Consider the following 17695-nt stretch of genomic DNA (forward strand, 5'->3'; position numbering starts at 1 on the left):
AGTATACCCTTTAAAAATAAGCAGGATATGGAGGAAAGAATGCTTCTGAAATCTCACATTTACCTTTTAAAGTTTGAAACTTTTTAATATGTTTGGCAAAATTGCTCTTTCAAAAGAAACAAAAATCAAATCTGAATACCTCAAAATTTTTCTTTTATAACCATAAAAGGAATAAAATCATGGGACTCTGGACATACACAACCACAGTAGTCTTTTTTTTTTTTTTTTTTTTAATATACACCATTAAGTTACTATTTCAAGTGCAATGGAAAGCTATAGCACTTATTTCTGGATCAGTTCACATTTAATTTGCAACCCTTTGTCATTTTTCTCAAGAAAAATACAAACTGATCCCAAACATATTAAAGTACATCTGTGCATTAAATCCCTGCGCATTTTGCATAAAGGAGAAAAAAAAAGTCAAACATGTTCTAGTGCTCAATGTAAACATTTTTAAATATTATTTATTAATTTTCCTTAAAGGTGTTTAGGAGTGTGTCACTTATTCAAAATTAACCTTAGGAATAGCACCATGACCAAAAAAACCCATAAAAATTATCATCTCCATAATCCCTTATTTTTACTTCAGAATTTGAGAACCTACCATAGTCAAACATTTTGAAAGTCATCAGATCCAATTCCTTTTCTTACTATCAATATGATAAAACAAAATACTGCCTCTACACACAAGACTCTAACCATTTTTAACGATCAGCCAGTTAATTCAGTTCAATGGATGAGAATAGTTGTACTGATGAAGCCTAAGTAAGCATGTTTTTACCAGAGGAAATTAAGTATTTATCACTGTATCCCGTATTTATTTATGGATTTTTTTGGTTCCTTTTGCAGAAGACGGTAAACACGGAGTCATAACCCTGAGAATAGCTATAAAACAGAGAAGTTTAAGAAGAGCTTAAATAAATTAATGGATCTGACATCACCAGTTCTTCAAATCAGGGTAGAGTATCTACCTGTTACAGGTCAATAGCCAAGGACAATTATCATGAATCAATCTGTCTACTATACACTTAACATGAGCTTTGAAAAGAAGAGCTTTGTTATGAAGTATGATAGCTCTCTAAGCAACCAAATGAGAGGTAGGTATCCACCTATCTTAGTTGGTACCGTCCAAAAATTTCCTTCTTCTTACATCAGAGTAGAAAGTATAGATACCCCTACCATCCCAGGTGGAACATAGAACTAAAAAGTTGGAACATTTAGGAGCATTCTCAAACACCGATACCAGAATCTGATGCTTTTCCTTATCCACCACCTCAAGGATACACAAGGAAAAGGGTTTGTTTTTGTTTTTTCTTTTCTGAAACCGAAAACAATTAGGGCCAAAAAAATAACTTAAAGGTGGGGGTACTGTAACTTATCCTTAGCTACTAAATATGTAAACCATTTGAGAATCAAGTTCATCTTCAGGCACAAACAAGCTTGTAATAGCCACCTACATTCTGGAGTAGCATACCCTATCAAGTAAAAATATTTGGCTCTAAAGTAAGTTATACTATAGTATTTGATGATACAATAAAAATTTCACTTTCAGTGGAATCCAAAGTTATTTCCCCACCAAATTTGACAGTTTTTTAGATTTAGACTAGAAGTCACCAATGAAGACACATTTAGTTTCCCCAGCAAACATGCTTGGGAATGCAAGTGGTAGCAGTAAGCTACAACAAAGAAAATAGCACTTAACTATTCTCCTATAAAGATGAGATCTGCAATTGCACTCTTAACATCAACTACAATTTCCATACAGATGGGGAAATCTACATATAACTTAAATACTCTCTTAGCCCTGTGCACATACTATTATAGAAGAACACACTTTTCCTAAATCTAAGGCACTCAAACTCCTCAATTTCACAGAATACGACTATGGAAGAGCAAGATCTTAGTTAAATCCCTTACTTGGAAACCAGGAAATCTCGGATAGAGAGACAAAACTACATAGCATTATTTTGTTAGTGCACAATTTAAAAGAAAATGCTACAACTATGCTCTAGCCTTAGAGGTTAAAAAAAATACGCTCAAAACATTAAAAAATAAAAATGTACCAGCATTTTATAAATTCAAGTTTATGAAATAAAAGTTGATCATGTTTTCTTTTAAGAAAAAAGAAAAAAAGAAAAACCGGTACGGGTTAGGGGTGGGGAAGAGAGTGAAAGAACTCTAAAAGCATTTGAGGACAAAAATTGGAAACCACTTCAATGAAAATGACTGTATCTGATATAATGCATTCTATGAAAGTAGCCAGGGAAATTTTATCAGGAAAGAAAAAAAAAAAGTGGTAGGTACCTTGCCTACTCATCATGGTTCTGCCTCCCATGATTATATGTCAGTATGCACATAATATTTATAAAGAATCTGTAAACATAGGTCACGTGAAATTGTTATACTACTACAGGACAGGGGTTAGAAACAAACATCTCGTGACAAATTCAGAAAATGACAACTGCCTGACACTTGCTACCATGAAAGTAATGCTCATTGGTTTGGATAACCAGATGTCTAGTGTTTAACAGATTTCTAATTCTAACTCTTGCTATATGTAGTCAAATACTGTCAAAGTAGATCTGCCCCCAAATGAAGCATATTTTGGCACCTGTGCTGAATGCTGCTACAAAGGCAAGCAAGTGCAAATAAAAATAACAGTCATGATTTAGTCACATTCATAACTTTTCATAGAAAAATATAAATATATTCCCTGAATTGTAGGACAAAAAATAATTTCAATAACCAGCTTTCACCATAAATTCCAGTCCATTTCCTCTTAAAATGAACTGGTTTTCCCTCAAGGTCATAAGGTGCAATCATCTAACACATTTTCTAAGCTTCTGTCATCATCCCCATCATGGTATCTCACGGTTCTTCTACCCTGATTTCTCGTTTTTATTTTTGAACGACGAAGAACTCTTTTAGATTTTGCATAGTCCAAATCCTCCCAGTCATTATCATCCACATTTACCCTAGGACGTTTGCTTTGTCTTTGCCGTCTCACAATTTTAGATACAGTAGCAGTAAAAGTTTTACCTTTTCTAACTACTTTTGCTTTTCCTTTCTTTTTCCTCTTTTTGGGTTTTGTATCATCACTACAGTCAATATCTGATCCAGTTACAGATCCAAAATTTGATTCAGATTTGGGACTAGTGTCAGGTCCAAACTTCGAACACCCTGTAGTTTCAGAAATTTCCACATTTTCCAATTCAGGATGCAGTCTTTTCCTTTTTATTTCCATTTCCGCTGCTTCTTGTGCATCTTGGATCACGTTTGTCTTACTGAAAGGAGCCTTCCCATAAGTCCTGAGTCTTCTGCCATTCCACCTACGTAGCCCATAATTCAGTTCCTCTTCAAAATTATGCTCTGCAGTAGCTTTTTGTGTAAAAGTTGACTCAGAAAATTTTCTACCAGTCTCACTCCCTGGAATATGACTTTTTGAACCTTTTTCTGATGACCCAATCAAGGAACGTTTTGACTTAGATGGTGCAACATTTGTTTTATGACTATTGGTATGCCTGTTCTTGGGTTTTGAATTCAGAATACTTTCAGAGTCTGAGTCTCCGTTTAAAGACTGACAAATACTTTTTATACTGCCTTCTAAGGCAGCTTCAGGTGGTTTACCCTCACAGGTATACTGTTCATTTGGCACTTCACAGTTTACATCTCCCTCCGTATCTACTGATACCTTCTTAGTAGTGCAAGGAAAATGAAGGGGCTTTTTCCTACTATTTTTGCTTCTAGTACACATACTTTCTGAACTGACTTCTTTTACATCCCTCATTAGTTTATTCTTATTGGCAGCTGTAATTACACATCTTCGAGGAATCTTTAGGAAACCTGTTTTGGCTTTTAATGACTTTTTAACCACTTTTGAATTGCTGTCTGAGTCACTGGAACAGACTCTTTTCCTGGAAACCTTTGTGTTGTGTCCATTTTCTTGTGATGCAGAATCTAAAAATTAAAGAATATTTGTTTAATCCTTAATAATAGGTGGCTAAGTCTAAAGGAATTAAATTACAATGAATAGTTAATTCACTACTAGAACCATCTGCAATTATTTTCAACATTTTAAACAACTTGTGCCCAGAATTCTTATTAATTTGGAGTGGGATAGTAGTAAATGGGATCAACTCTTACTACTTTACTACTCTTACTACTTTAGAGCAATGACTTTTTCAGCCGTAGTACCATTCATAGTATAACATATTCCCATCAATAACATACCATATTCTTCTATCTTCATATGCAAAGAACTTGACACGAAAGTATCGTTTTATTAACTTGAATACAAACAAAAGTGTCTACCATGCACTAGGGTACACACACTAATCACTTACTCTTAGTCTTCCAAAAACTTTTCCTAATACCACAATCTCCAATTAAACCCAACTACTTTTGATCTTAGCTTCAGGTGCTTTCTTTCGGCTTTTCAGTATTTTTCACTAGTCCCCATTTACCAGCTGTATGATATTAATTAAGCAAGTTATTTCACATATCTGCACTTCAGAGTAACTATCTGTAAAATGGGCAGTGACAAGAGTATCTACCTCCTAAAACTGATTAATAATATAAAGCATTTAGAAAAAGTGGCTAATACAGCTCAGTAACTATTTTGTTAGCTGCTGGTATTACCACTTCTCACATTCCTTTTGATCAGTCCTACCCTTTCTTTCCTCTTCTCGAGCTGACACCCACAGCCTGCCCCATCACCAATAGTAAGTGAACTATTTAATGGAGATAGCTGTTAAAGCCAAGACTGCCTATGAGGTGAATCAAACTAAGTATCCACAACACAAGTAGTGACACAAGACAGAAGGGATGCACAGAAAAGGCCAACAGGGAACACGTGGGGTGGATCTTGCAAAGATAAATGTCATGGAGAAGAAAACAGAATGTATGCAAAGGGGAGAAGACCTGAGAATAAATCAGTGAACCAAGGTTAATGAATTACCTTTCACAAAATTGTCTGATTTTTCTTTTGTTTCGTCATCCTCTGAATCCAAATCCATTTCAGATACATGTTCTGAGAAAGAGTGAGACCCAGCAATGAGCTCACACTTCATATTCCCTAAAGTTAGATTAGCATCCGTTCTGGGACATCTTCCATCTTCTCTGTCTTGTTCGTCAGATCCAGAGTCCTCTGAATCACTCAAGATCTTTGCTTTTTTAAAGGAAGTAGGATTCTTGCGACAGATATCATTTTTGCTACCACAACATTTTCCTGGTTCAGAATCTGCTTCCTCCCCTCCCTCGGAGTTGTCCTCTGTTTTAAATTTCTGCCCAGACGTTGATGGGCAAGCAGTTCTGATATGTCCATTATCTGACTCATGACTTTTGTCTTCCTCAGAAGACTCTATTTTAAGGAATTTTGTTTTAGAAGTTGCTGGAGCATGGGATTTAAAACCGTTAGCATGCCAATTTTTCCGGGCTACCCTCAAATTACTTTCTGACTCTGAATCTCCATTTTCAGATTCAGTGACAGTTGTCTGGACAACATGCGACTTGAACACCAATGGTTGATGATTTTGATCTTTTTGCTCTTCTTCTTCAATTTCTGACTTTAAGCTCTGATCATCTTCAGAATTATGTAGTAACTTTTTTCTAGCTGCAGCAGAAGCATCACGGTACGGCAGTTTCCGACCAGAGCAGACACTTTCAGAGCTAGAATTCTCTTCTGCATCGCTCATTAACTTTATCTTATTGGCAGCCACAGCAGCACACTTTCGTGGGACTTTACGATTATTTCCACTTCTGGCTTTTACAACTTCACCAGTCTCCAATGAATTGTTATCTGAGTCACTTAAATAAACTCTTTTTCGTGTAGCTTTTCTGCGACATCCATTTTCTAAAGAGACAGGACCTAGAAATGGTAAGATTAGAAAGGTCTTAAAATCTCAACATTTTCGATGCCTTTATATTTTAATGCTTTTTTTTGGTAAATGCCAAAATCCATTCTCTAAACCTAAAAAGTCTAAAAGAGATATAATTGTATGCAGATGCTTTAACTCAATAATGCATTCTGTGCTTAAATTTGGGTTCTCTTGATATGCAGTCGTAAGTACCACTGAAATCTCTTACCAGTTTTTCTCTGAACAGCTCTAGTTCTGGTCACCCTGAGATTGCTGCTTCTGGATAACCCACTACGTAATGAGGATTCATGAGCTCTTGAACTCTCTTTACTTTCCTCTGAACTGTTTGAAGCTGAAGGTGATGAAGAGGTAGCTGAGGAATCTTCCATTTCACTTTCTGAGAAAAATACAGCGGTAACAGTTAATTACCTAAAGTATTCTATCTTACATATATATGGAGTTATTTCTTATTTCTATAACACAATATACTAAAAATGGAGTTTTAAAATATTTAAGAGTACATTTTAAAACCTGTTCCAAAAACCAGCTGATAAAAATTTCAGCATTATAGGGTAAAGTAATCAGCATTCCAAATAATTCTGTTATCCTAGTTTTGAAGATAACAATTCTAGATTAGATGAAGAAAATAGTTTATATTTTAAAAACAAAGTTTCATTTCAAAATTAACCTAATTAACTCCACTATCAATTCCTTACAGAAATTTCCCACAGAAAGAGAAAAATTATTTAATGGCCACATTTCAGTAGAAATACTTCTGGGTCTTTTTTTTAGTAGCCCATCCTAATGGCAGAGTTGTACCACACATGCATAAAGCTCAAGAAAGGGCATTTCTGTGCTCACGTCAGAAGCACATATACTAAAATGGGAACGATACAGAGAAGATTAGCATGGCCCCTGTGCAAGGATGACATGCAAATTCATGAAGTGTTCCATATTTTTGGGAAGAGTGGGGTGAGGGGGTTGGGGCGGTATATGGGGACCTCGTATTTTTTGAATGTAATATTAAAAAAAACAAAGACAAAAAAAAAAGGGCATTTCAGTGTACTCAAGAAGAAAGAGTAAAAGTAGAATAAAGAAATAATTTAGCCAGTACTGATCTTTTTTCCCACGTTTCTACTCAATGAGTGCATTCCCCAATGCAAACACACAAGACACGAAACCCGAATTTCTGTTCCTTCATCCAGATTCGGTTCTTATATGCCTCTAACAGAATGAGAAAGGACTGCTAAGGGATAGGGAGTCTTTCTTTTTGCAGTAATAAAATTGTTCTAAAAATTTTTGTGACTCTTTTTATGTTTTTTTAATGTAACATTCTTTGTGATCTATTAATTTTAATTTAAAAAGTAAAAAATTTTTAAAAAATAATTTTTGTGATGATGAATACACAACATTGTGATCATGCTGAAAGCCATTTATTACACACTTTGGATAGAGTGTATGGTATACGAATATATCTCAAACTGCTTAATAAATAAATACTTGTGCAAGAATAACCAGAAATAGCAGCTACATAACAGCAGGAGAAACAGAGATTGAGGGGTAAAGCGTTTTCTTCCTAAGTTTCTTTCTTGTTTATTATTATTGAAATAATTAAAATGCTCTAATGCTGACTGAGGTAATGAATGTACAACTACGTGATAACACCAAATACCACTGATTATACACTTTGGATGAATTATATGGTTTATTAATATGTATCAATAAAACTGATACATTTTTAAAAAATGAAAATTCCACCAAACTAAATGGGAATGTATTGTTTAAAGACAAAATTTTGTTCCATTAAAAAAACTTTTTATCAAATAAAAATGTGGCTGTGCTGGAATGACACTGGACACCAAAATGTGTCTCTTCCTGTGACATAACTCTCCTGAATGCCCATTTCCAATGCTCCTAACTCTACTCAACCACACACCACCCTGACTCCCTATTTCCAGACTTATCCCGTCTCCCTGGCACTTCAATGCCAAATTGATTTATCATCCTGAAACTATTCATCACATGACTCCCTTTCCCAACAAAAAGGACCCAATTAAGAAATCCCAATTCTTCTGCAAGGCTTGCATGTCTCTAAACTATGGCTGTGTTCTAATCCTTCCGTTTTTACCACACCCCCAAATGCACAATTTACTCTGGGCAGTCTTTTCATTGACACAATGGTACATCATTTTTTCCTTCCATGTTTTTTCTTCTATTGCTACTCTGTTAAATTCTTTCAATCCTTAATACCAATTTTCCATTATTTCACCTTATAAGGATCAGATATATTATCCTTATATAGGTAGATGTATTTAATTCTATAAATGCATTCCTTAAAAGGTAGTATAAGTTCAAGTTTGCAAACATCAACTTCATTGCCTAACTTTTTCCAAAGCGTTTTATCACAGCTAACTTCTATTCCAAGACTTTATGTGCAGGTGTATTTTTTCAATAATATTTTAACACTTAATGAAATACTAGAATAATACAAGACATGAAAAAAGCATTAAATTGTTAACAGTAAAAGTTGTAACAGTAAATATTATCCTATCATCACAAGTCACCCAAATCACTCAGAGCAAAATCAAAGAACACAAACACAGTAGCCTCATTCGCATGATGCTAACAACAGTAGCTATGTAGCAGCTAAAGTTGTGCCACCCATGGCAATAGCATAAACTGTTAAAATACAGTAGGCAGCCAGCTTTGAACTTAATTTCAATTTTCTTTTACTTTGAAGAAATAGAAAAATTTCAAATTTTGCATAAAAGTATGATGACTATTTGCATCACATTATTTTATATTCGGATGATTCAAGTTTGTATAAAATGTGGCTTATACCATCTGCCAAATCACACTACTCAGCAAACATATTCTAACTATTAAATGTTTATTCCTCGTCTGTTCCAATGAACTACAAGTTCCCCGAGAGTCAAAACCATGTATTTTATTATTTTTCTCTCTGAACCCATGGTGTTACACATCAGGGTAGTCAATAGTTGAATAACAATTTTCCACTTCTCACCAGATAATGTGGAACCATTTGTAAGAGGTACAGGTCTATTTCTTCTCATTCTTTCTGACGATCCAGCTGAATCTGAAGAATCAGCAGAAGTAATGCCTGAAGAGATGCTAGCACCTGCCTTGTGGCTTGCAGAATATGTTGCCTTACTTGAGGTAGACTGGGTAGGAGAACCTTCCAACTCAGGAATTACTTTTGTCTGAGATTTTAACCGATTATGTTTGATATTTCTGGTCAAAGATGAACGAGGCAAACAATTAATAAAACATAAAAGTAACTGATTCACAAAGAATGCCTAAATAAAAGTATGTTGTTTCTTAATTTGAAAACAATTTTATGATCAAGATATTGAAGCATTGTTACCATCTTATCCTGACATTGATTACAATAAATATTCCCTTAACTCTAAATATGACATGGTTTTATTTAAATTTGAAATACTGAATGACCCAATTAACAGGGTTATAGAAATTCATACTGAATAACTTGGGTTCTTTAGATTAATGCTAAATGGAGCCAACAATTATGTAATACAGAGCCCTAGTGAGAAATAACACCTTTTTCTCTAGTCTTTTATTTTATTTTATTTTATTTTTTAAAGATTTATTTATTTATTTAATTTCCCCCCCTTCCCTGGTTGTCTGTTCTTGGTGTCTATTTGCTGCGTCTTGTTTCTTTGTTCGCTTCTGTTGTCGTCAGCGGCACAGAAAGTGTGGGCGGTGCCATTCCTGGGCAGGCTGCTCTTTCTTTTCGCGCTGGGCGGCTTTTCCTCACGGGCGCACTCCTTGCGCGTGGGGCTCCCCCACGCGGGGGACACCCTTGCGTGGCAAGGTACTCCTTGCGCGCATCAGCACTGCGTATGGCCAGCTCCACACGGGTCAAGGAGGCCTGGGGTTTGAACCGCGGACCTCCCATATGGTAGACGGACGCCCTAACCACTGGGCCAAAGTCCGTTTCCCTAGTCTTTTATTTTTATGTTCCTAAAGAAAGTATAAAATTAAGAGGTGAACCTGAGCAGAGAAGAAAGGTAAAAAAATAAAAAGAGAAACTAGGACAAATGACTTTTTTTCTAAGACCAAAGAGTTGACACCTACTAGTTAATCCTGGTTGGCCCCTGATACTTTTTCCCTCATGCCACTGTTTACGGGAAAAGAAAGCAGAAGTTTAAAGCAAAATAGTGTTTGGTTTTCATTTTTAAATCTGGGTAATATTCATGTTGAGACAATCAATTTTCTTTAAAACAAAAAGATTATCTTTAAAGCAGGGTGGTAGATTGGTTTGGGAGAGCCAGGAAAAAACTGTATGCCCAAGAGCACTGAAAACACTACTCACGGATGATGCAGGGAGGTCAAGAGCACAGCTGCCTAAGGCTCCAATACTAGTTAAGTCAAGCAAGAAATGAGACAAAAATTTAAAAGAAAGATCTGGGGGAAAAGATAGCAAAAGGAGTCTTGAAAAGCACCAACATATCCTAGGGGTCCAGAAAACTACCTACACATACAGTAAAGGCTGAGCGAACTCCAATTATCCACTAATTCTTAGATGACCTTGACAATAAAGAAGCAGAAAGGGAAAGCCAAAGTCAAAACAGTAAAGTGAACTTTGAATGTGTGCCCTCAATCCACACAAAGACCCCTTCAGGGAAAGATGGTCTCAAAGTGATTAAGGAAAATTTCTGGCTACTAAGCTATGCTGATAAAGGAAAGATACTACAGAAGGAAGGAAGGGAGGAAGCTGGGAAGGAGGAAAGAGGGAAGGGAGGGAAGGAAAACGAGGTGGGGGGAGGAGAGGGGAAAGGGAAAGAAGAGGAGGGAAAAAAAAACAGCACAGACTTCAATGCTAGGTCAGGCTAGCAATTAAACAAAACCAACAACCACTACCCCTAACGGTGAGGGATCAAAATCTGGAGTTGCTCTGTTATCTAAATGTTCCATTTCCATAAAAATTTAAAAGACATGCAAAGAAACAGGGAAGTGTGGCCCATACAAAGGGGAAAAATGTAGTCAGTAGTAACTGTCTCTGAGGGGACCCAGATGTTAGACTCAGAATACAAAGATCATTTCAATCAACTATTATAAATACATTAAAAGAACTGAAGGAAATCGTGTTTACAGAAATAACGGGAAGTAGGACAATGGCTCCCCAAATAAAGAGTAGTATCAATAGAAATAGAAATTACTTTAAAAAAAGGAAAGAAAGAAAAAAAAAGACCTAATAGGAACTCTGGAGTTGAAGAATAGAATAATTAAAATAAACATTCACGACTGCAGTAGCTGGTGCCACGCCGGGACCTGCTTGTCAGCGCAGGACTCCCACTCGCAGGGCCTCCGCCGCCAGGACCAGCCAGAGGTCATGTATTCCTCTGAGAAACCTTGGACAGCACACTGTGGTTTAGTATCTGATTTGGACAACATACAGAGATATTTCCAGTCATGAGAGGTACCGGGGAATTGGACTGGGACCTTGTACATACGAAGCAGGTGCTCAACCACAGAGCTACGTCCATTGTGCTGTTATATTACCTTTTGAAATTGTCTTTTGTTCACTCAGATCCATGAATATTGTTTCATATATCAATAGTTTTTTTTTCTTTTTATTGCAGGTTAGTATTCCATAGAATGGATGTCCCAGAGTATGTTTAACCATTCACCCATTGAAGGACTTTTGGGTTGTTTCCAGTCTGGGCTATTATTATAAATAAAACTGTTATGAACATTTGTGTACAGGTTAAAAAAAAAAATTTACTAGAGAGGCCCAAGAGCAGATTTGTGCAGAAGAAGAAATCAGAGAACTTAAAGATAGGTCAATAAAGATTATCCAGTCTGGAGAAAAGAAAGAAAAAAGAATGAAACGAAAATGTTTTGAAGGTGACTGAAGTGATAAATGCACAACTACATGATTATACCAAATACCACTGATTGTACACTCTGGATGAATTGCGTTCTTTATTATTATGTACCAATAAAATTGTTTTGAAAAAGATGAAAAGAAATGGAGAGCCTCAGAGACTGTTGGGACATCATTACTCAAACCAACATACATGCACTGGGAATACCAACAGGATAGAAACAAAAGAGATAGAAAAAATAATTGAAGAAATAATGCAGAAAACTCCCCAAATTCAATGAAAAACATTCTACACCTCCATAAAACTTTAAAGAAAAACGAGTAGGATAAACTCAAAGAAATCCATAGACAGACACATCATAGTCAAACAGATGAAAGATAGAGCAAAGAGAAAAACACTAAAACATATTAAAAAAAAGAAGCTATTAAATAAGATTAATAATTGACTTTTCATCAGAAACACTGGAAGCCAGAAAACAGTGGGACAAAATACTTAAAGTGCAGAATGAAGAAAAAAATGGTCAATTAAGAATTCTATATCCAGTAAAATTGTTCTTGAAAAATGAAAGTGAGTGAACAGATGAGGATCAAGCAACTGGGCACCTGCCTCCCACAAGGGAGGTCCTGGGTTTGGTTCCCAGTGCCTCCTAAAGAAGAAAAACAAACTCTGCAAGAAGTAGACGTTGCACCTATCACAATGAGCATACACCGCAAACAGAAGATGCCACAACCAGCAGGGAGCAGAAGGGGCTCAAATGGTTGGGCACTCACCTCCCACATGATGTCCCAGGTTCAGTTCTGTGTGCCTCCTATAGAAGATGAGGAGACAACAAACAGAGAGATGCGGGAGCCATCTCAAGGGTAAGGGGAGAATAAAAAAATAAAACTTTTCTTAACTGAAGGTGAAATTAAGATATTCCAGATAAAGAGACTGAGAGAATTCATTGCTAGCACATTGGGCTTACAAGAAATACTAAAGACCCTTCTGATGAAGAGAAATGACACAACAGGATACCTCAAATCCACACAAAGAAAAAGACCACCAAAATGGGGAAAGATAATTGCCTTCTTAAAAAAAAAAAAAGAGTATATTTTTTAAAAAAGAATATATTTAAAGTTTTTATTCTTTTCTTAAATGACAATTAAAACTTGAAAAAAAATTAAACTGTTCTCTACTGTAACCACAGAAATAATTTCTAAATATGCATTAAGTGATTTCAAAAGCAAAAAAAAAAAAAAAAAAAAAAAGACAGCTAAATAAAACAAAGATAAAATCTATATGAAAATAACAGCACAGAAGAGAGGTAGTAAGGGAAGTGAGCTATACTGGAGTTCAGTTTCTATGTTATTGGAATTAAGTTAGTATTACTCTGAAGTCGACTGTTTCGAATTAAGATGCACAGTATAATCCCTGGAGCAAGAACTAAGAAAATGAAACACAAGGGAATTAACTATTGTAATTATGGAGCTTCTGAAAGACATGAGAACCTGTGCAGAGAAACAGCGAACTATTAAATTTCCATTTCAACACGTTAAAGTACTTACAAATTTTATATTAATGCAAGCTACACAGAAAAAGCATATGAATATCAAATTACTGATAAAAGGAATAAACTCTGCATTTTATATTTTTTCTTTAAAACTGATTCTAAGTAATAATGGAGTGCTATTATATCTCTGGACATTTTCCTTTACGCAATTAAATGTCAATAGCCATAATTAATCACTTTACTCTCTGCATTTAAAAGAAAAAGAAAGTTCCTGTGAAAAAGATATATGATACCTGAAATAATCCTTGATAAAATTTAAAAAACACCTATGAAAGTGTCATTATATGGTTACGGATTTACATAATTATAGATCAATGCAATAGTTCTATATTCACTAAATGCTTTCAAATCATTACAAACTTATAACTATTCTTTTCTGACTACACTGTACTCCAAAAAAAGAATAAGAAAGTTTTAGCATAGTAAAAATCAAAGAATTACCATTAACTTAAAAAAAAAAGTTGCATTCAAAACCTGCTGTAAACAATTCACCTGACACTTCTGTTAGCCTGACTGATGCGGTTACAATTTTGCCTCCTCTTGAACCTCTGGCTTCTTCGAAGTTTTTCATTGAATTTTTGACCAATTTTAAAATCAGAAGAGATTTTCTTCATTTTTTCTTCAAATAAGGCAGACAATCTCAAGGTCATGCTATAAATCTGCAAGAAAATGAAAACAAAACTATAATTACAAAATACCTTTAAAAAGTTAATTTTACCAAAATAAGTTTGTAATGACAAGCTACTCAAAACCAATTATATCACTACTTGTAGTTAATGACTTTTCTCTATTTTATGAATTTTCAACCTTCCTTCAATGATAGCTAAAAGACTCAAGATATATCAGATGCATACCTCTCTCAAGTCATGAGCAAGTAATTTTAAATCAATAAAGTCCCTAGTATCTAGAATCTAGGACTTTTGTCTATATATCAATGGTTCTCAATCTTTTTTTCCCATTTTCACATATGCATGTACAAACCTAAAAATATACCTTTCTCCAAAAGTTAAACTGAAATGTGGTCAGTTTTAAGGCTAATTTTAGCCAGCAAAAGTGCAATTATCTCTTTGAGACAAGTTGACAAAAGCATTTTTATACTAGTCCCTACATGCAATTGAACTGCATTTGCTGTCACCTAGGTCTAATTATGAATGGATAAACATAGGGATGCTCTCCTTCCAAAAGAAGAAAATATACCCTATGACTTTTGTGAAAACTTATGTTTTAATAATTTCATGATGATGTAACAACAAAAAGAAAATATAATATTATATACAACTATAACTTTTGTTAAACCTATGTATTTACCAGACGTATTCTATATACATCTATAATCATTATTGAAAAAAAATGCAAAAGTCTAATGTTTAAAAGATGAAAAACAGACTTAAGGATGGTGGGGGGAAATGGGGTTCTAATACCAGAGAAATTTTTAAAAAGTTATCTGCAGATATATGAATTTCCTATACACTTTATTATCAGTGTGAAATTTCTAATCACACTTCCTTGAAATAATCTTTGACAGTATTCACAGTATGTTGCATGGTATTTAATTTTATTCTTTTCTTTCAAATCTATTATTAGCTTAAGTTTAAAGTGTAATGAACATGAAATGAAGCTAAAGATTCACCACTTTCAACAAGGTAAGTGTTTTTGTCACAATCATATTAAGCTGAACTCTATCATTATCTCTATTATCAGGATTTTCCTATTTGCTCATCAGTTTTATGCAATATTCAGTAACACAATTAAATTGACAATAAAAACTATGACTAACAAAAATAGGTGCTAAAACTAGACTACTAACAAGCATTACCACTGTAAAGAAAGTACAAAATACCCACCTGCTAATAAATAAAAGTTTAAATTAATCAGAATAAGGCTTAGCACACATAATGACACACAAAAATATACATTGTAGTCAAGTTAAGCTATAACAGCAGAGAACCAGCTACACTTGTCAAAATCTCTTTTTCGTCAAATACATAAAGACAGAAAACAAATGACAAGAATGAAGTTTATTTCCTCTCTGTAAACAAACTATATCACAATGATGAAACTGATAAAAATGCATTCTTGAAAAATGTTAAGACTTGAATGTTAAACTGATCCAATAAGGAATTTGAGTATTAAATGCAACAGAGTTTTCAAATGGAGTAATACAGGTGGGGTCTGGTATTAAGTAATGAAAGGAAAGTGGAGTTAGTTGCAAAATATTTTGTTAGCAGTGACAGTTCTGTTTGCAGAGAGAGAAAACGCAATGTACCTGGCCAGTGTTTTACTTAAAATCTTTCCAAATTTTCAATTATTTTTAAAAATTATCCAGCACATGGGTTATAAGGGTGTGTGTGATGTTTATAATAAATTGGTTGAAAGTATGATATATGCACTTATGTATATTATGCTTTAATAAGAAGTTTTTTAAAGTTATACAACATATGTAACCATTTTATTAAAAATTTAGGAATGTAAAATTTTCTATTTTTTGCTCTTAATCAAATTGCTACATTACTCCTGATCGAAAAAATTAGTATGCTCTCAGCGATCCCATATCCATTTCAGATCTTCCTTTGATTACCTTTAATATTCCCGCAATCTCAGAAATAAAGATTTTTCCCTTTTGTTCTATGTATCAGTATTGAAATTTGCTCCTCTAGTGCCATCATTCCTCCATTCCTAATTTGTTCATAAAATTTTAAATATCAATTGTTGTTAAGACAATAGCAGATATTTGAGAAGCAAAGACACTATTTTCAGATCACTTCTTTTTAATGTTCCAATCTGTACCAGCAAATGAAAAAGTATTATCTACACAAGGACATGCATACCCCTTTTATTTTTTTTTAAATAAACACTTTAAAATTACCTTTGATCTTTTGTTTGGTGTATATGCTTTTGCATTGCTAAATATCAACCTGATGTCTTTGCAAAATTCCAAAGGGCTGTCATAATTACCCGCTTCTAGAGTTTCCCTTACTGTTCCAAAATCCATTGGAGTATCAATAATATCTCGGTAATCCTAGGTTTTAAAAACAATAATTAGTTCATAAATTCCATTCCTGGTTTTAGAAATACAAATGGAACTCTGAAATACCTGAAATGATGGAATGAAGGGGAAAAGTTTAGAAAATCTTAATCACTAATAATTTTTAAAAAGACTCTCTAATACACAGACTAGAAATAAATATACCAAAATGTTAATGTGTATCTCTTGGTAGTGGAATCTGGGATAAAACACTCATAATTTCCAAATTTCCTTCAGTGAAGCTTTTTTTTTTTTTAAGGTCATCTTCCATTTCCCTATGGAGAAGTGAAGACAATTCCTCCAAATCATAGTTTCCTTGAGGCTGCCTCTACTTAACCACATAGAATCCTCCCATTAGTATATTATGTAACTCTGGTTGAACTAAGTCTTAATTCTTAAATAAAGTATAAAAGTATAAATTCAAGAAAGCCATGTAAAACAACTCTTAATAGACAATAAGCTACAGCTGACTTAATGGTAAAAGAAAAAAGTTAACACAATACCTAGATATCTTATTCTTTAAATTTAATTAAATTTCTCTACCCCAATCTCCTAAAAAATAAGAAGTTCCCCAAATTCAAACAGTGGAAACTTACTGGATAATCAACCAAATCAACAGGTTGTCTAAATGGTTCAGAATCTTCACACTGAAAAATTAAGGTCACTAGTTCCTTACATTGTTTCATCCAGTTGCTTTCAATATAGTTAGTTGCTTTGCTGCTCTTTTTTTTCCAGCCGTGAACCTAAAAGTACATTTGAAATATTAAAACTTTTCTTCAGTTTTAGAAAATGTCACACAGTGGTATTTTAAGATTCTCGTAAAAATGCAACAAGGCTCTAAGTCTTCTGTATAATGTTAAAGGAATTGTGGTTACTTTAAATTGTCTATCTACTTGGAAATATACACCTTTTCTATAAACACCCAATAACATCATATCTGTTACTCTAAAAACATTTATCCAGAAACGAAATCCAAAACCTAGCCATAACATATTTTATGCTCCAACCAGGGCACATTACCCACTAAAAAGCTATTCTACCACTTCACTTCCAAGTTTATAAACCTTGTTTGCAGAATATGAAATTTCACATCAGATATTGTGGCAGACATAATAATGGCCCCTCGAAATGTCCATGTCTTAATCCCCTGAACCTTTGAATATGTTACCTTATAAGGGAAAAGAGAGTGTGGAGATGTGGTAAAGGGTATGACCTTGAGGAATCAAATTATTCTGGATTTTCTGGGTGGGTCCAGTGTAATCAAAAGGGTCCTGATAAGAGGAAGCAGGAGGGTCAGAGAGAGATCTGAAGATGCTACACTGCAGGCTTGAGGTTAGAGGAAATGCAGCAGCCTCGAGAAGCTGGGAAAGGCAAAGAGCCTCCAGAAAGGAATACA

At 34.4% G+C, this 17695-nt stretch overlaps 1 protein-coding gene and 1 non-coding gene across 3 annotated transcripts in view; one reads left to right on the top strand and one right to left on the bottom strand.

Annotated features, from left to right (window-relative positions):
* Window positions 1-438: 438 nt before the first annotated feature.
* Window positions 439-17695, bottom strand: part of BRWD1 (bromodomain and WD repeat domain containing 1) — a 170236-nt gene continuing 152979 nt past the window's right edge. For both annotated transcript variants that reach the window (XM_058296246.2, XM_058296245.2), the window contains 7 exons: window positions 16896-17042; window positions 16141-16293; window positions 13767-13933; window positions 8881-9107; window positions 6085-6252; window positions 4958-5866; window positions 439-3957 (listed from right to left, as the gene is read on the bottom strand). In XM_058296246.2, coding sequence (XP_058152229.1) covers window positions 2807-3957; window positions 4958-5866; window positions 6085-6252; window positions 8881-9107; window positions 13767-13933; window positions 16141-16293; window positions 16896-17042 — 2922 coding nt within the window. In that variant the 3' untranslated portion in view covers window positions 439-2806. The remainder of the gene's footprint in view (window positions 3958-4957; window positions 5867-6084; window positions 6253-8880; window positions 9108-13766; window positions 13934-16140; window positions 16294-16895; window positions 17043-17695) is intronic.
* On the top strand, window positions 6709-6815 carry LOC111765869 (U6 spliceosomal RNA). The gene has a single exon (XR_002798090.1). It is a non-coding gene; the product is annotated as a U6 spliceosomal RNA (small nuclear RNA).

This window comes from Dasypus novemcinctus, chromosome 4, assembly GCF_030445035.2.
Source record: "Dasypus novemcinctus isolate mDasNov1 chromosome 4, mDasNov1.1.hap2, whole genome shotgun sequence".
NCBI lineage: Eukaryota > Metazoa > Chordata > Mammalia > Cingulata > Dasypodidae > Dasypus > Dasypus novemcinctus.